Source organism: Monomorium pharaonis, chromosome 7 (genome assembly GCF_013373865.1).
Source record: "Monomorium pharaonis isolate MP-MQ-018 chromosome 7, ASM1337386v2, whole genome shotgun sequence".
Lineage (NCBI taxonomy): Eukaryota > Metazoa > Arthropoda > Insecta > Hymenoptera > Formicidae > Monomorium > Monomorium pharaonis.
In genome coordinates this window covers 602,533-629,444 of record NC_050473.1, presented here as the reverse complement: position 1 = coordinate 629,444, position 26,912 = coordinate 602,533, and the positions used below count along the sequence as shown (strand labels likewise).

The 26,912-nt window shown below is 37.0% G+C and overlaps 2 protein-coding genes across 3 annotated transcripts; both read right to left on the bottom strand.

Moving 5' to 3' along the window:
- Positions 1-98: 98 nt before the first annotated feature.
- Positions 99-3,126, bottom strand: LOC105829510 (cell cycle checkpoint protein RAD17). Its single transcript, XM_012668419.3, has 9 exons — positions 2,976-3,126; positions 2,375-2,768; positions 1,924-2,080; positions 1,714-1,833; positions 1,023-1,201; positions 872-961; positions 601-791; positions 404-525; positions 99-316 (listed from the first exon to the last, which is right to left on the bottom strand). The coding sequence occupies exons 1-9, from the start codon at positions 2,988-2,990 to the stop codon at positions 196-198; spliced, it is 1,389 nt and encodes a 462-aa protein (XP_012523873.2). The 5' UTR covers positions 2,991-3,126; the 3' UTR covers positions 99-195.
- Positions 3,127-4,140: 1,014 nt separating this feature from the next.
- Positions 4,141-26,473, bottom strand: LOC105829511 (la-related protein 1B). Of its 2 annotated transcripts, XR_003625966.2 has the most exons (18): positions 24,133-26,473; positions 16,969-17,042; positions 16,612-16,665; positions 16,042-16,210; positions 15,768-15,869; positions 15,467-15,636; positions 15,128-15,249; positions 14,843-15,044; positions 13,974-14,513; positions 13,738-13,895; positions 13,225-13,435; positions 12,822-12,989; positions 11,446-11,696; positions 10,939-11,090; positions 10,504-10,758; positions 10,102-10,235; positions 9,391-10,011; positions 4,141-9,133 (listed from the first exon to the last, which is right to left on the bottom strand). XR_003625966.2 is itself a non-coding variant. In XM_028191334.2 (17 exons), exons 1-17 carry the CDS (start codon positions 25,187-25,189, stop codon positions 9,607-9,609), a joined length of 4,224 nt encoding a protein of 1,407 aa, XP_028047135.2. In that variant the 5' UTR covers positions 25,190-26,473; the 3' UTR covers positions 4,141-9,606. The 2 variants fall into 2 exon arrangements, 1 of the variants encoding a protein (XP_028047135.2); XM_028191334.2 differs by having other exon boundaries at positions 4,141-10,011.
- Between the last annotated feature and the right edge of the window lie 439 nt (positions 26,474-26,912).

The following is a 26,912-nucleotide window of genomic DNA, read 5'->3' as shown; positions in this document are numbered from 1 at the left end:
GTGCTCTCTACTTCTGCTTGATTTTCTGTACTTAAAATGGAAAAATACGCATGAAAAAAAAGATATTAATTGAAATAATTAAAATTAACAATAACAAGCGGTGTTTCCAATTTTTGTTTATTTGTAGCAAAACTATTAGGCAATATAAAATGAAAGAACAATCATGAAGAGAGTATCTCCTATATAATTCAATATCTAGTCCTCTTCAATAAATGTTTCTTCGTTCTCCTCCAACACTTTATTCGTCTCCTTCGAAGTAGATTTCTTAATTATAGATTCATAATAGCGCGTTTCTGCCGTTACTAAACATCTTCGTCTGTAAACAGAGATACATACGTTAAAATATAAAATACATTTAAAACTATAATTGATAAAATAATTTAAATAATTAATGTACACTTACATGTTAGTATGGTTATCCGGTGGTTTTTTCGTTGGATTCCAATTAGATACAGGTTTCTCGTTTGCCACCATCAAGCCGCGGATGCAATATGATAACGCAACTTTACTCAAATCTTTGCGATCCTATCATAATATTCGTAGTAATATAATAATAGTAATAATTATTTTGTATTGAAAAGACGTTTTAATTAAACTTACACTCCAATCAGAATTTAGAACATCAGATAGGCTCAATATATCGGACGCTACAGTAGCTTCCTCTATGGTCCTTATAGTTTTTAAATAATTTTCCTGGAGAAATTGAACAAATGTCACTGACAATGATTGGAAGAACGCTGCTATTTCCTCGGGATCGTGTACGAATTTGAAGGAGTCGCCATGTGGTACCTCTAATAAAGTCAGATACAAAAATTAGAAATGATAAATCGCGATTAACTCGCGCGAAAGTTCGGCAATAAAGTCCAATTACTTTTCGGATTTATGACCCTTCCGACACCGTGCGGCAGACTCAGGGTCTCTTCCCGTATCCCGCACTCGCTCTTCAGGCATCCTTCTGGCACTAATAATCATAGGAACAATGCAGATTCATGCTTATTGGTTGCAATTATCAGTGCATATACCTCTGAGAGAAACAAAAATCAGATTTAGAACGGCGCTGCGCACGTCGCCGATGCTGTTGGACAGTATTTCTTCGATGTGCCGCTGAGAGACGCGTAGCATGTCACCGGAAATGGCATTCAACGTTTTGGACACACGATTCAATACAGTTTTCATCGCAGCATGCGTGGCTGCGAAAACACTATACATAGCGAAAAAAATTACTGATTAAAATAAATATTTGTGTCCATTTCCATCAATGTAGATTAATTTTGATCTCGACTTAACTTACTCTTTATCATCTATTATTAATTCTTTTTTTTCTATTATAATGAATGAATTTTGTTTTAATTTTTTTATGAATTCCAAGATATCCTAAGATTTCTAAGATTTCTCATTTTATAGTTTCTAATAAAATTTTATGAAATCTAAAAAAGCATTTTTTTTTTAATCATAGAATATGAAAAAATCTTACAAATCAAAATATTTCACAAAATTTACACACATATATATATATATATATAAAATTCTAAGATGTGGACTTTTTTAGTATTTCTGAAGTGTTATAAATTTGTATAAAAATTTCAAGAAAAATTTCACTAGGATAAGAATAAAAGAACAGTAAGTTAAGCAAAGATCCAAGTCATTGACCATGTGAATTGTTATATTGATGAAAAATAGACATTAATCTTTCTGGAATTACGATTGACTCACTTGATGTGATCAATACAGAACTCTTCTATTATATGAGGTGGAAATAAGGTTTTCAGTTTCCAATTGCTGGTATCTGTGTAGACGAATATCACAGGTTCTCTTCCTAATTGGAAATACTTTCTAGAAAGAGATATTTGTAAAATATATATATATATATTGCAATAGTTTAAACAGAGCCTAAATAGTTTATTACAAAGTGACAACACTTACTCCAGAAGTGTGAGAAAGCTGTTGCAATCTTCATGATAGACATTCGGGAGGTCCTTAATGAGAAGTAATTGCTTGGAACAATCGCCCAGTACCGAGTGATAACGTGTCGCTCGTATCAGATAATCCTCAAATCTGTCACCTTGTCGCATTACGTATTCTAAAAATAAAATAAAAATTAATCCTCCATCTTAACATAATCATATTTTTACTTTCTTTGAATGCAATCTTGATCTTTGGTCTACTAAGTTTTTTCCAACTTGCAAAAAATCTAAAAAATTCACTGTTGCTTCTCATCATCTCTATTATGTTCTACCAAGTAGTTGTTTAATTTAAATGTTGATATCTCTATTCAATAAAAATTGTGAAATTTTGCTTGTGTCAATAGAAACTCAGATTGCAGGCAGAAAGTAAAAATCAAGCTACAGATAGCTTGAATTTGTGAAACTATTACTATTTTCATCTTCAGCTGGATCGATAGGTGTTATCCATTCTATGACATTGAAACCATTTTCCTTGGCGAGCAATTTTACGGCTACGGTTTTGCCACAGCCAGAAGGACCAGAAAGAATCAACATAGATGGTTGCCCTTCCAACACTCTGTCTTGAAGCCAGTTAGAAATCTCGTTCTGTTTTTTCTTGCTGACCGCCAATTCAGAAAGCGATTGGGGCTCGCAGGCTAGAAGCAACTTCGACAAGCTGGTTTCGTTTCTTTTTCTTCTCTTGAAGTTACTCTGCGTGAACGATCTGTCAAGTAAAGTCCCATCGTTTGGTTCCGCTGAACGTTTCATTGAGGGTTTGTTTACAGATTCGCAATCAAACGACGGGACACACCAAGTGTTGCTCCTCTGCGAAGAAAAGAGTTTATTTGAACCATTTGAGATTAGGAAGGCAGTGTTCTGTATCTATTTTGAACGAGACATGAAAAATATAAAAAGAAAAACAGAATGTAGCGTTTAGGTTAGGATGGAATAAGATAAGATCATCCAAATTTCACTCGTAGCATTAGAATATTTTTTATATCATCTTGATGATTACACTTAGACGATACTTACCTTTGATTCTACCATGTTTTCTCGTCTAAATTATTTATATTATAATTAATGTTGTGCTTTTGAGTTTAAAGGATCGCCTCTCGTGTATGCTCGCGTCTCATTCGTTTTTACGTTTGAATTTGAAAGTTCGAAATGTTCGAATATCTTTAGCGGTACAGAAACAATATATATAAGAACTATGTTTTAGAATCTTTAGATTGTTTCTTTTTTTTAATTTAAAGAAAAACTATAAATTGAATTTTTCTATTATTAATTTTTAAGCCTTTTAAACAATTTCTTTATTTCGCAGTTCAATTCTTATTATCTCCTTTCTGGTAGATAATTAACATTTTTGCAGCAGTTTGAAACTTCGAATTCATTCGGTGATTGCCTCAACGATCGAAATTACTAGCAATAAAATTTTTGTTCAAATATTATTTCAGTTAATTTTGGAAAAAACTAAAATATCTGCTTTACTGCTTTTCATTTTATTTTTTTCGATACTTTGCAAAGAAATTGCAGCTAAAATTTTCAAAAATGAAAATACTAAAAATTATAACGACAAAAAATATTATATATTATATTACATTAAAGTGTATTATTATTATATCGCATACATTATATTATACAATTTAATCGTCAGTAGGAAATCATAATCATATAATAATAAAAGTAAATAATATATATCTTGCAAAATTTATATATATTTAATAATAACGCTCCTCCATTTGTATATATATGTTTAAGATTTCTAAAAAAAAACCTATTTCAAATATAGCTTTCACATTTAAAAGTACGTTCGAAAATATAGTAATAGCATCGATAACGGTAAACATAGTAACTGTCGTTACAAATAAATCGAACGTGAAATAAACATTTCTTCTTCAGAAAGCAACATCTTGTTAAAGTTATAAAACGAACTTGTTTCTCATGAGTAAACGAAAACAAATATACAAAGCAATATACTAAGAAATGTGTCGGCGATACAAAATCGTCTAGTTCCCGAGGAAACGAGATACAGTCTTTAAAATTCGGTTTTATTGCAAATAATATGTCACAATTGTAAATATGCAATCAAGAAATGGCAGCTCAATCAAGTATATAGCTCTCAATAGTAAGCAATTAATAAGAAATAGCCGAGCAATCCAGGACGGAGGAAGAAGGTACGGTACGAAGGACTCCTGTGTTCGGTTTTTTGGTCGTTTTATTTTATGTATTCACAAACGTTACAACTACGCGCCCGCATTCGCAAAAGCCATCCTACACGCGCATTATACGCAGCACATTATCACTCATCCCCGTGGCCCCTTTCGAGACCCTCGCGCACCGATTACGAATATTATCAATCTCTCTCTCTCTTTCTCTCCCCAGAGTCCCTAAGCCGGCTTTCGTTTTTGCAGTTTACTCTTTGTGTGTATAAGCGTAGGTGTATATCTATATATCTATATATATATATGTATCTTTTTTGTTGTTTTTTTTATTTATTTACAATCGACGCGCGATGCGCTTAGCACGTTCTGCGAAGCCACGTGGACTGGTGGTACGTCGGGGCTCCGGTGTCTCCCATCCTCGACTCCGAGGATCTCCCGAGGCTCCCGCCGATCCAGGCGGCTCCTAGTTTTCTTTTTCTCGGAATTTGAAAAAATATGTGGTTATATCTTCAACGAAAGGCTTGGACTTGGTAGTTTATCCTTAGCTTATCGTCGGTCTCCCCGCCTTCGCATCCCGACCGGCTTGCTACAAGAGTTCTCTCCCTAGCGATCCTCTAAACGTTATTCCTACTTAAATTCGCGGCGCTATTTTATTCGTGTTTCTTTCTTTCTACTCCGGTTTCTTCCCTTTTATTGTGCATCGTCTGGAAATGCATGAGTAATGCGACTTTTTTTTTATTATTAACAGTCCGGAAGTTCAAGTTTAAGTTCTTCTCGAAGGCACTATTGTACGCGAACGGAAATGCGGCCCGGAAGAAAGTTTTCTCTGCCCGGTATCTTGTATCGCAGGTCGGTGATAGGATTCATCCGTACGACATATTCTGCGAAGTTAGATTCCGAACGAAATCTCCGAAAGTACTCAAATCGATAGGCGATGACACGAGAGAGATACCGGGAGGGGCTCCGCCAGCGATCGATTAAAGCGACTAGACTTTTTTATTTTAAGAACAATTTCGCACAAACGCGATCTCGACATTAATTGTGGGGACTCGACTGACTAAACGCGTAAGATAGGGGGAAAGTTGATGAAGCGAACGGTACGAGCTGATTTCGTCGTATCTATAAGTCGTAACGAAAGACTACGAGATAAAGTGACAAGTAATATATGATTACTAGGACGAATTAACGAAGTATTACGAATATGATTACTAGGACGTATTAACGTATTCGTATATAGACAACATCGCGTATCATAATTAACGTCGTTATTTCTTTGAGATCGGATCGCGATTGACGACTGATCGATGTCCGAGGGCAAAAAACGCGCGGATTCGTCTGTGATGAATAATGAATTTTGCGCTCGTCTTTCTTCACCGCCGAGGATGCCTCTCAAGTAAAATCATACATTCCTGTGCTCGTTTAAGGAGGGATCTCACTAACAAATTCTGCCTCTTCCAAGTCGACGCGCTAATTTGTTTTCCTTCTTTTTCACCAACGTGTTTACTAATTAAGAAACGCGAGAGCTACGTATCAAAGTATATAAAAATGGCACTATTACAAAATGGTAACGTTATAAATATAATTATATCTGTATGTCGTGTATTATCTGAAAAGGAATCCTAATGATCATCTCATTAGAGCGATATGAGCGAGTTTAGTCAGATTGTTGAAAGAAGCGAAAAAAGAAAAAAAAAGGATGAGATAAAGATACAGAATCAAAGTGACAGATCTAAATCCGAGATAGAGACCTTGAGAAGGCTAAATAAGAAAGGTTCAGCGAATCGATGATCCGAAGAAAATATTAATATAAGTAGTCCCTCCTCAAAACGCATCACATTTCGCGTAAATCGATACATAATTATCTCTTGCAATCTAATATAGTGTATGTATATAATCTTTATATGAAATATTTTTTATACATTTTTTTAGAGTTAAAAATTAGCAAAAGAAAACCCCACCCGTATTTTAGCCATATAAGCCTTAAATGTAAAATTAAGATTTATTAGCAGTATATAAGTAACAATGTAAAAATTTATATTTCATATAAATATATATATATTTATATGAAATATATATCTATATATATATATAATATATATAATATGTATATGTATAATCTTTTTTTACATTTCGGGGTCGATCTCGTGGCGTGGCTTTTATCAACTTTGGATAAAAACTATGTACATTATGTTACATTTGTCTCTCTTCTGCAAAAAAGGGGAAAGGGGCGAAACAACGTTGCACAATAGCGTAGCATATATTACATGCGAAATGGTGCATTACAATGAGAAAAATTGGCACCGAGTACTTTGTCGGAATCTTTTTTTCTTCATCAATATTGACATGTTTTTTAAATCTCGGAACTCATTTCCATATTCTCCTCCCGTATTTAACGAATGGCCAAAGCACGCCACGAGAAACAAGCCTGTAATAACATGTAAGCCGATCGTATATGTAACTTATAAACTTATCGAACTAAGATCTTATCTCGTACGCTATATAAAGACTTACATATATAACTTAACCCTACAGTCACTGGCTTAAAAACCTACAGGTACATCTAAATCGCTAAAGTCGAACTATGAAAGTATTTACAACAATTAATGAGCACGTAGTTTCGATTATTCTTATTATCTGTTCTCGCCTGGCACTCGTCATCTGTACATATCTATTACTATATCGCGACTGATAAATTGATAGGAAACTATTTGTGCTAACAACTATCTTTCGTCTGTTCGATGATCCTACATCTTTTTTTTCCCTTTGTTTGGGAAAAGCGTTTTCCTTCGTCTTCACTTTTCTAATTTATATTCTCGATTCTTTGTGGTAACTTGAAAAACATTAACGTATTTCGTTGTAAATCCGAAGTATATCAATGTGAAGTGAAAGGAGATGTAACATTGATCACACTGATGATTTATTTTTGCCTGTAAATCGAACAGCACGATATCGCGGTCCTCCTTGCCGGAGATAAAACGTCGTTCTCGAACAGACGCGGGACCTTCGATTGTCGTCCCATTTAAGAATCATTGTCAGCTTTCAATATAACTGTATGGAAGTAACATGTTACTTTCTTTTTTTTAATTAATATAAAGAGTAAACGTTACTCTCTTAGGAGTAAGACGCACTTTATTTTCTGCCGTTTAATTTCTTAATCATTATAACCAAATAAAAAATTAACAAGTGATATTGTAGCGTTTAACTTTTGTTACTATCAACGCGTGTGTCGTCCGTAATATATCAATACGTTAATTGTAATCTCGATCGACATTACGAAGCCAAATTTCGTCTTCGTAAAATTTCAATTTTTGGATTATATCCTGTCTCTAAATAGCGAAAAAAATTTCGTTGGAGTAACAATGGGAAGACGAAAAAAGACGGAAAAAACCCAAAGATTGCACGAGAATGCATTTGTATCGAACTCAGACAATCTTGCGCTTTATTGCCTGTCTATTGTTTCAACTAACGTTACGCAAACTCCATTCCCATTTTCTATTCGATCTCGAGATTGTGCTAATGTCGATATTGTGCAACTCAGACGTTTTAAAAGACATTTTGCGTGCGCTGTTTTCGAACGATTGAAATATTCGGCCGTAGTGTATCGTCATGTGTGATATTACACGGGTTATTTAAAATGTATATTAATATGTAAATCTATTTTCATGTAACAAATAACATATTGGTTAACGAAAAAAATCAAAGCAACGACAAAGATTACAGCCGTTCTTGCGTTCGAAAACGTTTAAAATCTGTAATCTTTTTTTTCCTAGTACATCTTTCTAATCAACATTACTACCGTTTACTCAAGCGTTATTGCTTAGTATTGTGATAATTGTATCATCTATCTTGATTTTTTCTCTTGTATAAATCATGTAAACAATGCGGGATACAGTACGTCGGCTCGATGCGTGACTAGTATGCTCAGGACGACATTTTATAGGATACAAACGTAAGCAGTTTCCCGCACGTTTGCGCAAAATTATTTCTCATCATCCTTCAAATATGCATTTTACAAACAGCCTAACGTGATCGACCATCTTATTCGCTTAAGGAATAAAGAACAACCATCGCTACATTTTATAAATTCGTTTTGATTGATAAAAACGGCCGAAGTGCGTATCAATTCTCTATTTACAAATAACTCTATGAACTTTTATCTCAGCTGTCTCATGATGCAAAATAAATATGATATAATATGATATCAATCTTCGTAACGCTTTCATTTCATCGAAACATTCATATATAATTATTGCATAGACAGCATATGTATAAACATATGTATATGCAAACTCGATTAGTGCAAATAGTATATTCGTAGGTAATATAAGAATTTATAAAGTGATTTCTATTAAAAACCATTCCAAAGACGATTTGAAATCGAGAAATCTGAACAATTTAATTAATGAAACAACGTTGACTTTTCTCACGTACTGTGTTGTAATGTTCATGCGGATGTTTTTAGTTTATTTTTATGAAAAATAAATATAGCAAAGTTAATATGTAAAAAAAAAAACAAACAATATTACATGGAAGTACATTGCGCAATTACGTTGAGTCTTAAAATAGAAGCTCGGGGTGTAACTTTTAATTGCTACTGCTTAGAGAATAAGTAAATATTATTGATATATTTCAATGATATAAAGAATATATGTGTCTCTTATAAAACATTTCTGTTAAAAAAGAAAAAAACAAAAAGGCATCCTTATAAAAAAAAGTCAAATACTCGCAGAAAAATTAAAATTTAGAGAATTTTGATAATCAGAAAAGACGGCACAACTTCAACAATCATTACATAGGTATATCTACATAACTAAGTATTTATGAATTATATGATTAATCTCTGAATTTACAAAGTAGTCAAGTGTATAATATTTAGGCGCTTATCTATTACATACATATTTATAGTCTTTATGCTGTCTTTTTGATAAAGGTAGCACTTCATCTTTTTGTACATCAGACACTTGCTTGAACAAACAGTATCTTACAACTATATCTTCACGCAGTACGATACTGTTCGCTTGCTCGTCACTGCAAGATAAATGAAATAAAAGCGTGACTGAAAGAACTAAGATACATACAGCCACATCATTAAACTGTTCCATGTATATACACGCATACATTCTCATTATCTTTCTATCTTCAACTCTATATATTGTAAAATAATTAAACATCGTAAATATGAGAAGCCAGTGAAAATATCTTTCACAACACGTTATAGGGGTTTAAATATCGACCGATATAATCTTAAACACTAAATCACGAATCTAAGTCTATTAGCAATTTACCTCTTTTGCATACTCCATAGCAACAATCTTCAAAATCACATGAATAGGACTGGATATACGAATTCCATTTTTCATTTCCCAATTACGACGTTCTACTGTTCAATAATATGCATTATCGAAAATACTATCGCCATTTCATCCTGAGGGCGATTCAATCATTTCTGTCACTTTTACAGAAATATTCGAAATTAGCGCACTTTTCTCGCGTTGCCGACTTTATTTTTGGGAGGCAGATGAACCATCTGCTTTAATCGTGACGGATTTGTTTGCTTCAGACTTGAAGCTGGTTTGAGTTCGATCTCTGGCAGTGATTTGTGATTTGCTCGTCTCAAAAGGCTTCGCAAAGAAACCAGTGCTCTGTCTATTTCGAAGCTGTTGCTTGTTGAGATCTCGCTGGCTGCTAGACGACAAGGAATCATTCCGTCGTCGCGAATGATACGATTTAGAGCCGAAGGAACCGGCCCTACTTCGAAACTGCGATAAATGCGACTCTTGCGCGTTTGGCAGTGTATTATAGTCGTCTGTGAGTAAGTAGCTGCATGTATGTGACTCTTCTGTAGCGCTTTCGGAAACACTTCTATTACGTAATCTTGCGGTTTGAAGCATCTCTTTTATTTGAGGCTAGAATAATACAATTATTATATAAAAATGCTATAAAAAAACAATTGTGATACACGTAACAAGTAGAAATCTTTTTGCAATAATACTTACTTCTACAACTCTGAAGTCTTCAATATTCTTAAATTTTGATAGGTACTCTTGCAATTTAGAATCTACACGAAGCTTATTAGAATTCTTATAATACTTCAAAAATGCCCAGAATTTTTCCAGTCCATAGAGCTGTCCTGTTGATGCAAACAATTTAATATATTCATATTACTATGAATGTAATAGCTTACATTATATTAATATATGTAAATCTTTTTTTTGTTTGTCATGTTATTACTAATCAAAACCAAGGATAAGAATATCCTTTTGAATACATAGTAAAACACTTTGCTTTTGCACAAATCTACCGTTTAACTACCATGTGATATCATAGTTAAACAACCTACTTGTGCTGAATTATTTACTTTGTATCAAAGAAATGCATATAATAAAATTTTAACTTACCGCTTTCATAATCTTGCATCGTTTCTGTTTCAAAATCTGTATACAGCGTATGTTTAAACTTTTTCTCCAAGCCATAACTATAAAATCTGAAAAGGCACTCTAATCCGTATCGGTATCCTGCACAGGCATCCTCTTTGGCTACAGTCCTGAATTCTTCGTACATAGTACGATTGAAGTTTTCTCGCAAGAAAAACGACCAGAAACGGAAAAGAGTGTTCATCTCTTGCGATTGTCCGATACCTAATCTTGAGCGTTCTGAGAAGATACAGTACATAAGTACAAATCTTAACTCAATATAATCATACAATTTGTTTAAATACTAGTCAGATAAAAGTATTTCCGCATATTTTTCCTCAGTCGGGAAAAGAAGACAAAAAAATTCATCATCTTATAATCATTCAAATTCATAACTTTAAAAAAATATCATACTGATACCTTTCAAGCAACGAGAACGATATTTGTGATATGCTTGTTGAGTAAACCCATTATCCTTTAACAAAGCGTGACTCGGGTGCTCGTAAACACTAGGAACGCTGCCGTAACTGTTAGCAAGATAACCTTCATTGGGACTTGTACCTGCGCTACTCCTGAAATAATAAAAAATATACTTAGAGTATATATGAAAAAGGGATTTAAATTTTTATTCGTTTTTTTTTATTATTCAGATCAAAATTATTCCACAAGATTTTCTTCAGTCGGGAAAAGAAGACATACAAACAAATGATTCATCACGTACATTTCATTTATACAAAAGCAAAAATCAGTAATATTTAATATAAATTAATAAAAAATAACTGAGAAACAAAAATATGAAACAAAAATTACATATCAGCAAACTTTTAATTTACAAACTATGTAATGAAGTTTTTCTTTATTCTGAGGAATTAATTATATATTTTTTAATTTGAAGTACAAGCTTCTAGTAAGTAAATATTAATATACCCCGTGGAATATGTTCGGGGACGATGCTCTCGAACGTCCATAATCCAACCAATATGGTGCTCCACTGGAGGATTATTACTGTGACGAGTTTTTCTTTTTCTTGGCGTTCTCGGATCTACAGATGGTCTGTCTTTCACAACAGCAAAGAAACGAGGAGCAGTATTTCCCCGTGCTTCTTTCGGATATAATTTATCACTCCAACGATTCTTTTCTGATCTGTAATCCTTTTTCTCTGGACTCGTGCTTGGAAACTGTTAAATAAATACATATATGTAAAAAAAAATCAACACTTTATTTTTAAAATTTTTAAATAATTAAGTTTTTTATAAGATAAATACAAATAAACTCTAAAACCAACATAGTGGGCTGTAATGCAATATTTTCCTTTCCTTTTAAAATGGGAAGTCATATTTGTATAAAATAAAAAATATATGAAGATTTTTAGAATTCTTTCACTTTGATGTAAAATGTTTTTCGTTGATTTAAACAAATAACTTATGTTTTTCCGCAAGACACAACAGACAGCGCGATAATAAAAATACAAAGATTAAGTTATTAAAAAAACAAAGAAAAATATACAACCGTAAGTATTAGAGTTGTAAGAGTACAACGCGGTAATTGGTACGTAATAATTATTTATTCTTATTAATTAATGTTTAATATAAAAATTGTAAGAACTGAATTGACAACCGCATTAATTTATTACTATGATGACGAGATCAGTTGTAAGAGCATGTTAAATTTGTGAGCATCCAGTAAAGTTGAATTAATTTTTTCTCGCTTTCTGAGCACCTAACTATAATTCCCACAACTAAATTATAGTTTGACCCATTCGATGGATCAAATGAAATGGATCAAATGAACTGGAAATCACAAATTTCGATCACTCGACTTATAAATACATTATACATCTTGACTCTGTCATCTCTTTTGTTATATTTCTATATTTATGTTTGTTTCCATTGATAATGACTCAAAATGTAGTCAAAACGCGTCCGAATTTTTAAACTGTATTGGAATTTTTATATGTATCAAACATTAATGAATAAGAACAAATAATTATTACGCATCAATTACCGCGTTGTGCTCTTACAGCCCCAATACTTAGGATAGTTTTTCTTTCTTTTTTAATTGTAAAGAGTCCTTTAACTTATTGCTTTGTATTTATTTATTAACTTAATAAATCGTCCTTAATAAATCCCGCAGTACTTCGTAATGATGTGATTTTTATTCTATCCTGTTTTTTACGATATTACAATTTGTCTTGTTGATATAAAATGTTGGTTTACTTTAATTTTATATCTAAAATCGCGCATTACAAGGAAAATATAAAAAAAGAAAAGAAAAAAAAGTAAATCTCACAAAATATAAAATACCTGTGACGACGAAATCGACTGCGAAATTTCTAAATCTTCTATGGCAGGAGGTGGTGGCGGAACCTCTGGATTTGCTTTTTTTGGCGCTTTTGGTGCCATTTTTTCGAAATCTTCTTGGCTAATCATATTAACCGTTTTGTAGCTCCCAATAGACGAAGAAGAGCCATGCTGTATTTTAACATTAATTAATACTCTGGGTTTGTTTTTAGAATTTAGGAAAATAAAGTCAATTTAATTTTAGCAGATTTTATATTTAAAAAGCCATAGATAAATGCATTATGGATTTTACTTTAATTATCTAAGCAGATCATGTTTTTGTAAGTATTAAAGTGCAATCTTTCGTTTTCGAAAAATACAAGAGCCTGCTTTAGGAAACTATGTCGATACGTATGAGTAAGCTTACTTTTCGTCGTAATTCTTCTTCGTAATAATATAATCCATCATTGATAAGTTGTACCAAGTCTTGAGTCATTTTTGTTCTCGTAATCCAATCTCCTGTTCTATCATAGCCTTCATGTTTTGGGATTCTAGTTGACGTGGCACAAGTTTGTGTAAATATTAATAGTTTATTAATATCTCTGTCCGACAGTTCATTGTCATCCTCATCTTCAGACCTGATTATATGTAATTAAGATGTAAGACATTAAAATATAGATATAACAGAATCTACAAATTAAAAAAAAATCTCTTAAGTAATTGTCCTCTCAATATCAACTAATAAAAATGCAATTTTTAATGTAAGATTATTTTTAAAATTTTTTAATTGTAAATTAAAAATGTTAAATTGATTTGATTGATTAATTAAATTAATGAGCAGAAATTTCTTTTATAAGCTAAAATTTAAATTAAAGCATATAAACTTGAGCAATAATATTATATTATATTAATTTCAACATTAATTTCAATATCAACAAACCATTCCGAAAAGGCATTATGTCGACCAGTAGGTGGCGGCGAATCGAATTCCTCGTCAAACTGAAAATGCAGTTCCTCTCGTACTGCATTTTTTATGGCTTCAGATTTCTCTTTATCTTCCGATCTATCTTTGTGTGGTTGCTTCACTCTTCTTCTCACCTATAATTTATTTCATGGTTTCCATTATTTTTAGGTTCTTGTAGTTCAATACGAAAAATAAAATTATTCAATTGTTACCTCTTTCCAAGCATTATCGCTCGATGAATCCGATTCTCCGTTCATTCGTTCTGATAAACTGTCTGAAGTGTGAATATCTGTTGTGGTAAGTAATTTGTTGTCTTCTTTTATCTTCGTAGGAGGATCATTCTCAGGAGAAAGCAGATATTTTTCTGCAATAGCTAATGTTTCCTTTATCTTTTCAAAGTGAAATTTGTTCTTCGTTTGATTGTTTTTATTTGTAGCTGTAACTCCATTAGCCCTTTCCGTTGTCGGCACAAATTCTGGCACATCGGGATTTAGAATCTCATTTGCCAAAGAATTTATCTCTGATTCGCTATGTCTTCTTACTGTCGAAATGGAATGGTAAGATTCAAACACACGAGGAACTGGGGGAGCAGGCATTGTAGATAAAGGTTTTGCGACGGGACAAAATATAGTTTCAGAGGTAGGAATTACTTCGTTTTGAGGTGGAACAGACTGTTGCATGAGATTTGAAAAGGTAATATTATTGGCTATGTCCGAAAGAGGCCATTTTAATGGCTCGAAACTTGTCCTAATCTGAAACAAAAAATTGTATTGTAATGAAAATTCGCTATAATGCATGTGTATGCAAAAAATATATTTAAGTGATTTTAAATTATCAAATTTAAATAATTGTCGGTACATGTAACGAGGTCTACTATCAAACCCCATTCATTGAACTTGAAATAAGCTCTAATGGTGTCAGCGAATCCTCTTCTACTTACTATAGCACAAATTTTGTGTCTTAACACATACGTAATATGCTAGACTTTTTTTAAAAATATGTGCTATGATCGATATGCATATAATCGATTTTGATCAGACAACATGCACTATTTTATTAACTTAAAACATGTTTATAATACCTGTTTAGAACCATCTTCTAATTCCATCAGCTCTAGTCTATCAGATTCTGAAACTGCCTCTATCACCAAATCTAAATCTGTCGTTAAATTTAATACACGTTGAAAAGATGCAATTAAATTGAGAGGCAAAAATCCTTCAGCATTCATTTTACGACGTAGAAAGAAGTCTTTCACAAGATTTTCTTCAGAAAAGTAATATTCTCTGTAAAAGAAATAAGATTGTTATCTAAATTACGATATATACACAAATTATATTGACATAAAAAATATAAAGATCAAACTTACATTTGTTTTCGTATATATTCTTTTAATGTTGTAGGATCTATGTAATTTGCATTATTAAAATAGCATGTTCCCATGTAAGGTGTAATCATATATGCACCGGAATCCGGTTCGTATTTATGGGTCTGCAAAAAGCAAAACAAACAAAAAACGTTATACCATTGTCTGTTGTGAAGAAAATACAAATGTATAAATTCGAAGGTTTTCAGTTCTACTATCATTTATTATCCATCAGAATATAAGAATATCAGATAGATTCCCACTTCATGATAACATCATTATCGAGGATTATCGCAACTCGCGATAATAATTTAAGCTGCGCTTATATCAGTAGGAAATTACCTGTATACAGTCCGCCGCATAATTTGAGTACTCATGATCGTATCGATGTCTAAAGCCACCACGACCGCGTCCGCCCCGTCCTCTACCGCGGTAATTTCTTCCACCGCGTCCTCGCGAATTGTATCCCGTTGATCTATCGTCCCTTTCACGCCAGTGCTCACCATCATTCGCTGTTTAACATAATACCGCAATTAATTTTATATTCGTTTGTCTCTATTATCGCATGATATCCGCACGCATTGCAATTTCAACACGCGCGCGCGTGTTGAACAAAATTATATATATATATATATAATATTACCTTCGCCATTTCTTTCTCTGTGATTTTGAAATCTCGGCGATCGCATGGTCCCACGATTTTGTGCCAAATCAATTTCAAGCGGAACCCATTTTTGTTTATTCGCTGTACAAACAATAATCAAAATCAAAATAGAAATTGAAAGTAACATTTCTCATTTGCATTTTAAACAAAGGCAATTTATTTAAAAGCAAACTTATTACACGATGTTAATTACATTATCCATACGTAGTTATCTTATCGTAAGAAATTCCAATTGCACAGACTAACTTCTCACCTTTCTTTTTCTTTTCACTATTATCCATGTGCTCGTCGCTATCATCTTGATAGCTAATCTGCTCCTTGTTTTCTTTGCTTTTGCTTTCGACAGTGTTAGACGCCTTAGAAGTACTTGGCTCACCATTCAACACACCATTTTGCTTTGGAGGAGATATGATTGCTTTTCTCTACATGAAAAAATAAAATGTTCCCGCATAAGTATGAAAATAAAAATATCATGAAAAAAAATTAGAAGTAAAAGATAGAAAAATGCATATGTACAAATATCGAACATATCTCAGACTCATAAAAGCTTCCTGAGATGACATAATATTCGACATTTCTCTAGCAAAATTTCTACACTCGCAGATGCACGAACGGATCATTTGCAAGCTCTAGATTTTGCACAGGTTACAACATATTAATGCTGTTTTAGAAATATTATTTGTGACATTAAAATAAATAAAGCTCAAATGTACCGTTCCAATAATTAGTACTAATATAGCACTTTCTCAATGCATTCGAATTAAAATAGGTAACTTGATTGGATATGATTGAAGGTAGTAATTTAACAAAAATTCGATAATACCTCTACTTGCGTTCCTAAAGTAGGCCAGTCTCCAATGTTCGTAAAATCGCTCGCCTATTGCAATATACAAAATATATACATATTAAAGAAACTTATTTAAATATATCAAAATGTTTGCAGTCATATATATTTAAAAAAAAAGATTAAATTAAAAAATAAAAATTTTTACATGATTTATATTTATTAATATTTATTTTACTTTTTTTGATCCTTAAAATATAATTAAAAACTATGCTATAGATATGTATTAGTAAATAAGAAATACATAATAAATACATAGTAAATAAAATTTACTTTACCATCGATATTAATAAAAGATAATAAGAGAAAGGGTAAAAGCAAGAACATATCACATACGTTTTGATTAATTTTCCTTTTATCCCTAGGAGCTCTGACAATTGTAGGCTGGCCACCATTCTCGACGCCATTTTCTGTGAACAAAAAACCAACATGTTCATATGAAATAATGTGTAATGTAATAAAAATAACAGTTATGTAAAATTAATATGTTTTTACAGTTATAGATTAACGTCACAATTTAATAATTCAGGATAGCGTGTCAAACATTTATTTTTCTTCGAAAGCTGCTCCAAATAATTATATCTTTATCGGCTCCTTCGTAACCTGTGTTCCAAACCGCGTGACCTCGATTATCTTTACCGACACACGCGCGTGTTTCACGAATATTTTTATCTGCAACATCCGACGTCAAGTTGGAGATGGTAGCCGAAATAAAATGCGAAATGCTAAGCAAAAAATTTCGATACAGGAATCACATCTTCTTTATTTACTTTAACTCGCTGTTTATTAAGTATATTAATTGTTTCTTCTTATTTGACAAAATATTACGATTATTCATGCATATTAATTGAGAGACCAGTCTCGAGAGCTGATATTGCCATTCGGGAGATAGTAAAATAATTAGAACAAAAATTAAATTGGAATTTAAAAGTGAAAGCCGTCGTAATGCACTATAATATATATTTCCGTGAATAACGAAGAGAGCTTGTATTATACGTTAATATTATACAACGCCTTTTTAACATATTTAGAATGTTGTGCTTATCAAAAATTAAATTCGATTAATTTTATGATTAAACTAGCTCTATTCTTTTCCTTTTGCATTTTCTTATTATAGATTTTCTTATTTCATCGTATTTGTTGTTTATCTTAAAGAATTGCATTAAAAATTTGTTTTAATACATTTAAATATGTTATTATGTAATAATGTGGTATTATTAATATAACTTTAAGTTTTCTTTACCCGGTTTTGCATGTCACGTTTAGAAGAGTTAAAGTGAGTTGTACAGGTTCAAAGATCAACAATAAATATCAATAACTCTTTCGCAAATCGAATTAGTTTTATTTTTACACTCAAATGTTATTTATAGTTATTTAATGTTAATTTTTCACTTACAGTTGATCCTATTTTTACATTTAATATTTACACTTAATTTTGCATCCGTGCCAAAGAATGCCGGATAATTATGGCAATTTGCCCCGTACGACGTGGGCGTTCAAAATAATAAACAACGATTCAAATGCATTCTCTCCCAGTAGAACGAACGCGAGATAAAACTTTTTTTTCGATGAAACAAATTATTTAAGAGTCACCTAATTATATTCAAACTTCGGAAATAGAACCGTTATTTTATGATTCTTTTACCGCAAATCTATTTTTTACATGCTCTTATTTTTAATATTCTTTAAAATTGTATTGTTTGAAAACAGTATCTTCTATTTAGAAATAAAAAATAAAAATAAAAACTTTCATTGTTCGAGCTTTAATAAAAGTAATAAACATTTATAAATGGTCTGTATGTACTGTACCAGAGGTGTGATTGCGTGACTCCGTGATTCACGATCGATTATAATGCCTCCGTTCGAAATTACGATCCTAACATTAGTCCAGAGGATAATGTGTGCGTGTGTGTGTCACAAGGTATAATAAACTCCACGTAATCACGACTCAGCATGATCTGAATATTACCACGATATTACCGAATGTAACCGGAAGTTATAGAACACAATACACGATGTTCGTACTTATAATTCTTGTGCAGCGATAAAAACTAAACTACACTCATAAAATATGAGCGCAAGATTTTACGATTCGGTTGAGTCGTAGATAAACAGGTTGATAATGTAGCCTGTGACAAAATGCCTTTAGCGACTTATAAGAGAAAAATATACAAGTTTACATGCAACGAAGCGTGCGAAAACGCTTAAAATAAGCCATTCGAATAATGGAGTTTAGTTTGTTCATTTTGTGAATTTACTAATCAAATCGACGCCAATCGAGAGAAAAAAATTATGAAATTATAAAGCAAAAAAATCACCTTTTCCTAGCAATGTTTGACAAAATTATAATTTCCTAAAACATAAAGAGAGTGAATTATAGTTTATATGTTCTTCAAGAGACTGAAAAAATATTACAAAAAATCTTAGGCTCCGTCGCCGTTTGCATTCACGAGCTGCAATATGGGGAAGACATATGGTATTCCACCGCTAAGAAAAGCGATTGCTCAATTCACTTTTTTTAAAATAAGTAACAGTTATCTTCAATAAGAAAAATATTATAAATTGAAGAAAAGTCAAAGTAATAAGTAAATCAAATTGTTATTTTAACTTAATATTCTTAAATAAAGTATTAAATTCTAAGATTCAGAATATATTTTTAACAAATTTGCAAATTTATGACAAACTTACGATAGATTCGAGGATATATAAATTTATAAATTATTTAAAATAAGCGACACTTATTTAATTCAAATACGTATTTTCTGTAGTTACAGAAGTTTATCTTAAGTAAATCTTACTTGTTTCAAATTAATGACGAGCGTATCTTAAGACCTATTCATCAAGAAGATATTCTTTGCAAAGGTAACTTAAAAGAAGAAAGCTAAAAAGTGAGAAACCGCTTTTCTTAGCACGAGACAAAATCTTTCTGTGCGCGGCGATAACGATGTCGACTCACTTTCAGGGGCGCCGTTTTCACTCTCGTCTATCTTCATCGCGTCGCGTGTATACACGACGTCTCGTCTCTCGGTTTGACAATCCGACCAATCAAATCCGTTCGGTTCCGTCGCCGTGATTGCGACCTAATTAAATTGCGGTCCTAATTGCATCAGCGACGTGAGTGCCCTCGGTAATATCGCGCGAACAAAAAATCGTCCTCCCCCTCCCTGCCGCATTTCGACGCGACAGACGACGACGGACGTCCGTAGGCTCCGCGCGGCACCAGATGCTCCAGCATCCGACGTTCGGTCCAGACGCGTTCGGTTCTCGCGTTCGCTCAATGAACAATTAAACGTGCGAAAGCGACGCTGATGAGATTTCAGATCCCTCGTCCCTCGGCAGTCAGACACACGTCATGGGGTCCTTGTAAGTCCGAAACTTGCACGAGCTCTCGTTATAACGTAAAATCTTGCAATCTCGGCGAGATTGCGCGACGTCTCGTGATCGAGCGTCGACGGGTCGACACTGAGGAAAGGCCAGCCGGCCTCGAGAGGCGGCGAATCGCGACGACGACGACGACGGCGGGACACAGAACCAGCCAGCTCTCTCGCCGACTGATGCTTTCAGCGTGGGCCGTACGGAGGTGCAGCTTCCTATCTCCGGGTACACGGGGAAAAAAAAAGAAAAAAAAAATCGCGTTAGAGAGCCGATGGGAAATAATCCCATCCTATTTCTTTCATCTCTACATTGCTATTCCCGCCTGAGGTCTATGTATTTATTTTTTTCAATTCCGGACGAGGATACGGGGGATTCGATCCGCGTGTAAATTTCCGCCGAGGGAGAGCGGAGGCCAAGTTAAATCGGGAGAGGCACACTGTTCTAGTAGCAGTTCTCGAAATGCCTCGCTGATCTAACTGCTCCTATCGTGCGCGCGCGCACGCGGGGCGGTCCGAAACAGGTTTCCGTTCTCGCGACTCTCACTTTCAGCGACATATATTTTAATAATGTGGATCGGTCGTGTTGCGGCAAGACCCAAGGCAAGACCTAAACGAGAGAGAGAGAGAGAGAGAGAGAGAGAGAGAGAGAGAGAGAGAGAGAGAGAGAGAGAAACGTTCACGAAGGCTGCGGAGGCGAACAACGGTCGTCCCGACGATCGCCAAAATCTCTTCTTCTCATTAAAGTTGCGCCGCAGCAGCACGTTAACGAAGTCGTTCTCTCGTCGGGTGCGCGAGATTCGGAATGCCGACACGTTGCAGCCGCGGATCGATAAGCGAATTCAAGACCGACGGACACGGGAATGAAACTCGAGGGACGCGTTAGCAGGCCTGTGTTCCTTTCAACTGAAGAACCTTCTGCACTGGTCTTCTCCTTTTCCCTTCCTTGAACAGAAAGAGAGAGAGAAAGAGAGAGAGAGAGAGAAGCGCGCGCAAAAAGTTCAGGTAAAAAACGAACAGATCCGTCACTTCCAAAAACGTATGCATCCTGGATTGCAGGTCATTTTTCTTTATTCCTTTTGCGAAACTCGATCGAGCGTGTCGTCGGCAGAAATTATTTATACGGCGTCCCTTTCTCTCTCTCTCTCTTTCTCTCCCCCCCTTCCCACCCCCGCACCGAAAGAATGAAGTATCCGATATCGAAGGTTTCTAGAAATGCAACGCCACCGATTCGATCATCGCGATCGAGTCGCGAGAGCGGACAACGTTGAAACACGTGGGCTGTTAGGTAAGAGGCGCGTCACACGGCGCGACGCCCTCCTCGTAATCGCATCCTCCAGACGCGACCCGCGGCGCAAAACGAGTGTCAATGTCGTTGCCCTCTCGCGACTCTCTCTCTCTCTTTCTCTCGCACAAGAAAGAGCCACCCTCATGCCGCACGGAATTTTTTTAAGCGCTCATTTTGATATTCGGCTGCTGAATTGTGGAATAGCATTCTTCCAAATGTCCGAAATGCTACCACAATCAATGCATTTAGGCGCAAATGCATTTATGATTATTCGTTGGTGTAATATTCAATAAACCGACCGACTACTTTACTGTATATAAATGTACAATATTTAAGTATTTTATTATTCCGTTCCGCGTGCGAGGATTAAGTTATCTGCTAACAGCATTTTGTCTTAATTGGAACTCGTTATAAAGTTTTATTTCGTTTTTCAAAAGTTTATTGATAAAATTTAAATCAAAGGACTGGTCGTTCCAACTTCTTGATAAATATACCTATCAAGTAAATATGTGTTTGTCTTTATTTATTTAGGAAAAAAAAAATAAAGATTCGGAACGAAAGAAAAACCTTTCGTTTGCTCGACGAATCGAATTTCTCTTTCTCTCTCTCTGGATATGCAAATAAATTGCTGCCGGTTCCCTCACGCCACACGGACACTTGGATGCCACGTATGAATACGGTTGAGACGTGTTGGCAGTGCAAAGATAACGTTGTCAGTCGAGCGCCCTCCCGAGCCTGCCAACTTTTATTATCGCGATTATCGAAACATCCGAAGTGTAAGCGGCGCGTAACTTGAATTTCTTTCGACTCGACGTAGCCGTCTCTCGGGTTTCTACGTTTAGCATCTCTACTGCAGCCTGGGTTTCTGTAAAATTATCGAACGATGTAGATTACGGCAACGTCGTACGATTCGCGTTATGTCAGAAAGAAATTCCCCGATTAAATTAACATATTAAGCGCGGCAGAGAGGTTCTTCCGCGACTGGTTTCTTAAAAACGCGCATACGTGCCACGCGACTCGCGTAAGCGGAATTTCTTTTCCAGAGTGCGCAAAGATAACCGAATCGATAAAAGATATTCGATAATATACGGAAACAGCGATCGCTCATTTTTTATCGCGTATTATTATTCTTTCCTCGATCGAACGGTTCTCGCTTACGAGCTACCGTTTCTTTTCCCGGTCTTTTAACGCTCGTATACTCATACGTTTCTATTTCTAATCTCGTTTCGTAATATATATATGTGTGTGTGCGTGTGTGTGTGTGTATCTTGTCCAAAACAGACCTGTAACACGATTTGTCACAAAAACCGTGTTCCATGTTCTTATAGCGCGTTTTTACAGCAAGTATTTTCAAGTGTTCTAAAAATATAACAAGTGTGCGCGATATTGTCCTTAACTTTGCGTTGGAGAGGGGGGAAAAAAACCATTTCGAGCGGTGCAAAGGTGTTTTTTATCGACGCGTTGAAAAATTTTCACTTTTGAATTGATTAAAAAATTCAAGGCTTTTGACGAATTAATCTGATGAATGATTATGATGACACAGCAGATAACTTTTCTGCCTTATCAAAAAATAATATGGAGTTTGATGATCGTCATAATGATCTTGAGAGAGCGATTAGTTATCAAAAGATACTTGTTGGTGAAAAATAAAATGTCATGGAGAATGACTCTCCGATGAGATTTTTAATTAAGAAAAAACCTAGAAAGAGCGAGAGAAGGATAAAAAGTCATTCCACACGACATCATGCATAATGCAATCTATTTATAAGCAATATTCCGTGGAATCGGATATTTCGACACGAATTCTCTCGAATTTCGGCGGAACTGCTCGAGCGCGAGATGGCACGCATTAATAAGACGAGATCGCACGGGTGCGTGACAAGTTAATAATTATGTAATCGTTATCGCGCTCCCGCGTAAAATAGCTATCGGGTGGGTTTGAAGACGAAAGTTTCCGATAAAGCCATTTTGCAATCTGCCCCAGGCGTAAGGCCGAGTGGGGACAGACAGATTGCAAAAATGGTTTTATCGGAAACTTCCGCGTAAAGTTCCGTGGAGCTTTATTAATCGACGGCGCAGTTATTTACCGTCAACCTCAACTGAAAACGCCGAGATCAGCACGCGGTGTTGCATTTCTAACGAATGCAAAGTGTGCCATGACGTTCCTGCAACAGGTGTCGCGTAAAACTAGTCGCCTAACAGTTTAGCACCTTCGAAGATTCGCCTCACGAAGGATAGATTTCTTTTGGAGATAATTCTTATCTTCACAGATCTGGACAGAGTTCCCCTGTACTTTTTCTCTCCATATATAAATCTTTAAATAAAAATAAATAAATGAAATAAACGTAATTTTTATATTAATTTCAATTCAATAAGAGACAAATATAAGATAGATATTATTAAATATCTAACAGCTGTTTTACGCATCTGATAAATTACATTGAAAACATTTTGTATTTGTGTTGAAATGTTGTTGAATTTTTGTGTTGAATTTTTAACATTTCTATAAAGTGTTTAACATAATATGTTAAATATTTTGTGTTAAATTGATGTTCAATTTGTGTTAAAATAACATGATTTATTTTTTATAATAAATGTTAATTTTAAATAGAGTGTAAAAACAGTTTATAAGTAAACATTTAAATGTTTCTACACTGCTTCCAAATTATGTCAAAGTTTCACAATTTTTTAATTACTTTTTCACATAAAACTTTCTAACATATTCATCTTTTGTTAAATTAACACAAATTTTTCAACTGCGTACTTATAATAGCTCGACGATTTTGTCAATGTATTCAAAAATTGTCGAGTGTTCGTCCTTTCAAAAATTATTCAACTTACCCAAGGTTGCGCCCTGCTGTTGCTGTTGCTGCTGCTGTTGCGGCTGCAGCACTCTCCTCTCCCTTTCCGTCGGTTTGTCGGATGTCACGGGGATATCGGAGGGTGGCTGCTGCTGCGGTTGCGGTTGCGGCTGTGGCTGCAGGGTCTTGGTCGCGGGCTGCTGCTGAGGTGCAGCCGGCTGCACCGACGACGTCCGGTTCCTCGTCCAGGGATTCACCGCGGGTAAAGGCGCCTCGACATACTTGACCGGCGGCGGTGGCGGCAAGGGCGCCGACAGCACCTCCGACTCTCCGACACTCTGCTCGTCCTGCTTGTGGTGATGATGATGGTGGTGATGATGATGTGCCTCCTTCAGGCCGTAGCCGTCGCCGGGGACGCCATTGCGGTCGGCGCGCTCTCTGTGCGACGATCTCTCGTCGCTGCCGCGTCTAACGGCGCCTCCGCCCCCGACGCCACTGGCACCACCACGTGGTGGTGCTGGCTGATGATGGCGGTTGTTGTTCTCGCGCAGCCGGTGACGCTCCCGGTGCTGGCTGTCGCGATGGTGCTCGCGCATCATCTTCTCCTTGCGACGGGCGCCCTTCGTGGCGACCGTCTGGAACTCGCCGTCCCCGTTGCCGACGGGGTTGATCAGCCGGTTGGAGTCGGGCCGGCCGTCATCCCCGCGCGACGCCGACGCCGACGCCTCGAGAACGGCGCCGACCTGCGCGACCGACGGCATGCTCTCCGAGGCAGCCTGAGGGCACCGGGTTACCCTCTGGTAGGACTTGCCGCCCTTTCCACTCGGCGCTAATCTCTCCCTCGCATTTGTCGTTGGCTGATGCGTATGTTGTTGCTGCTGGTGGTGCTGCTGCTGCTGTTGCTGTTGCTGCTGGTGCTGCTGCGACACTGTCACTTGATCGTCAATGTTCTCCTTATTGTTGCTCTTGAACGAGCTCGCGCGGCTCTGCGAGGCACCTTTCGGATTCAGGACACTGGCGTAGGACTGGCAGGGCCCCGCCTCCTGCCGCTCGCCGCTGCCGCGAGCGCCACCCTGGCTGGCTAACTTGGCCGCCATCTCGCGGCGCACGCCGTCACGGGGCAAAAAGCACGAGGTCCGCGGCACGAGGTCCACCGTGTCCGCCGAATTCGTCGCTGTCGTCGGCGACACTCGCGGAGACTCTCCTCTTCCTCTCTTCTTCTCTCCCTCTTCCGCGATGATTCTTCTCTTTTTCTCTCTCTCTCTCTCTCTTTCTCTGTCTCCTTCACTCACCGGTTAAGAGGAAGGAGGGGGAAGGAACTCTCGCGATCACGCCGATCACGGCCGCCGACGATGACTCTCGCGGAGGATTCTTCACGGGAGAGCTGGCGAACTATAACCTAGCGCGCGCATCCCCGCGCCTCATCCTAGGGGAAGGAGGGGGAGTCCTCGGTCCTTCGCGGTGCGTCGGGCGCAACAAAGGAGACGCGACACCGCGAGCCGGCACTCGCGGAGACGAATGGGCACTGGGCAGTTTCCTCACGCACGCACGCGCGCACGCCACGCGGTCGCGCGAACAAAGCAGATGTGGGCGCCTACGTGCGCCGCGTGCACGTCCCGGCGCGCGACACCCACGTCGTCACCCGGTCGCCGGCAACGCAATTGCGCGGAGGCGAGGCGAGGCGAGACGAGCGCGCGCGCGCGCGCGCACGCGACCTCGTGCTCGGATCCCGCGGGGGTTAGGGTGCGACGCTCCGGCGCGCTGACTCGGCGCTTTCGCCGCGATTGGTCCACGCTTTATATACCCTCCGCGCACACCGGACGGAAGCCCGAACGTCGGCGCCGTGGAATCGTAGATCACCGAGGAGCGGTTGTTACCGCTGCTACTGCTGCTGCCGCTGTTGTCGCTCCCCAGCTCCGGACGAACGCTGTCGAGGGGCGACGCGGAACGTGCACCATACGCGCGCGGCCCGGCTCACGCTAGCGAGAGCGGTTACGATTCCGCCTCTCTTCGTCCTTTTCTACCCACCTTCTCTCCCGGCAAGGGGACGACTACTTTGCCCGCAGCGCGTTGTTAAAAACTCCGCGCGAGAGACGGAGCACACACACGCACGCACGCACGCACCGCGCACTCTCTCTCGCGCGACGACACGCGGATCGCGAGACGGAACTTCCCGCACTCGTGTACACCCACCGCGCGGTTGGTCTTTTTACCAGCACCGGCGTGGCATCGCGTTACCGCGGATTACGTAAACGCGGCGCATTTTCGGCGTAGCTCTTTCCACGGGAAAACGATATACGCGAGACACATGTGGCCCAACGCTGGCGAGGCCTCTGAGCACGAGAGCGGGCCGACCGGTGTTTCCGGTCCGTACTCGACACGCGGACCGCACGCCAGGTGGCGCGCGCGCGCGCGCATCCCGCACTTCCGCGTCCGTCGCGCGTTTTCGAATTTGAAAACTCTCGCGAGAGGAAATGCGGCCAATCGAAGCCCCATTTTCTTTTTCTTTTTTACCGGAAGAGCGAAAATTTATTTGCTGCAATGTTCGTTTCGATAACTTTGTGCTGGCTAAGAAAATTCGGATATTTCGGAAATGTGGCTTCTGGCCACGAGATTTCTGTTTTAATATCCTTTGAATGAACTACTTACTATGGGAAGTAACACTTACAGTTAACGTTAATTTGTTTTCTATTTGTAATGATAATACCGTCGTTACATTTTCAAAATAATTTTTCCAATCCCTTTTTTTAGCCTAATGTTTGTTAGAGGCGAGAAAGCAAAGAATAAAAATTCTTCTAAGTTAATAAATATATATTTATT

What these genes read in the sequence shown, in the direction of transcription:
- LOC105829510 (XM_012668419.3), bottom strand. An exon ending in TTCTGTATTGATCACATCAA is followed by an intron (nt 1,202 to 1,713) that starts GTGAGTCAATCG and finishes CGCTATGTATAG; the next exon opens with TGTTTTCGCAGCCACGCATG. An exon ending in AAGGGTCATAAATCCGAAAA is followed by an intron (nt 792 to 871) that starts GTAATTGGACTT and finishes TGACTTTATTAG; the next exon opens with AGGTACCACATGGCGACTCC.
- LOC105829511 (XM_028191334.2), bottom strand. Translation starts at nt 25,189, where the DNA reads ATGGCGGCCAAGTTAGCCAGCCAGGGTGGCGCTCGCGGCAGCGGCGAG. An exon ending in AGTCGATTTCGTCGTCACAG is followed by an intron (nt 11,697 to 12,821) that starts GTATTTTATATT and finishes TTTATTTAACAG; the next exon opens with TTTCCAAGCACGAGTCCAGA. An exon ending in AAGACTTCAGAGTTGTAGAA is followed by an intron (nt 10,012 to 10,101) that starts GTAAGTATTATT and finishes GTATTATTCTAG; the next exon opens with CCTCAAATAAAAGAGATGCT.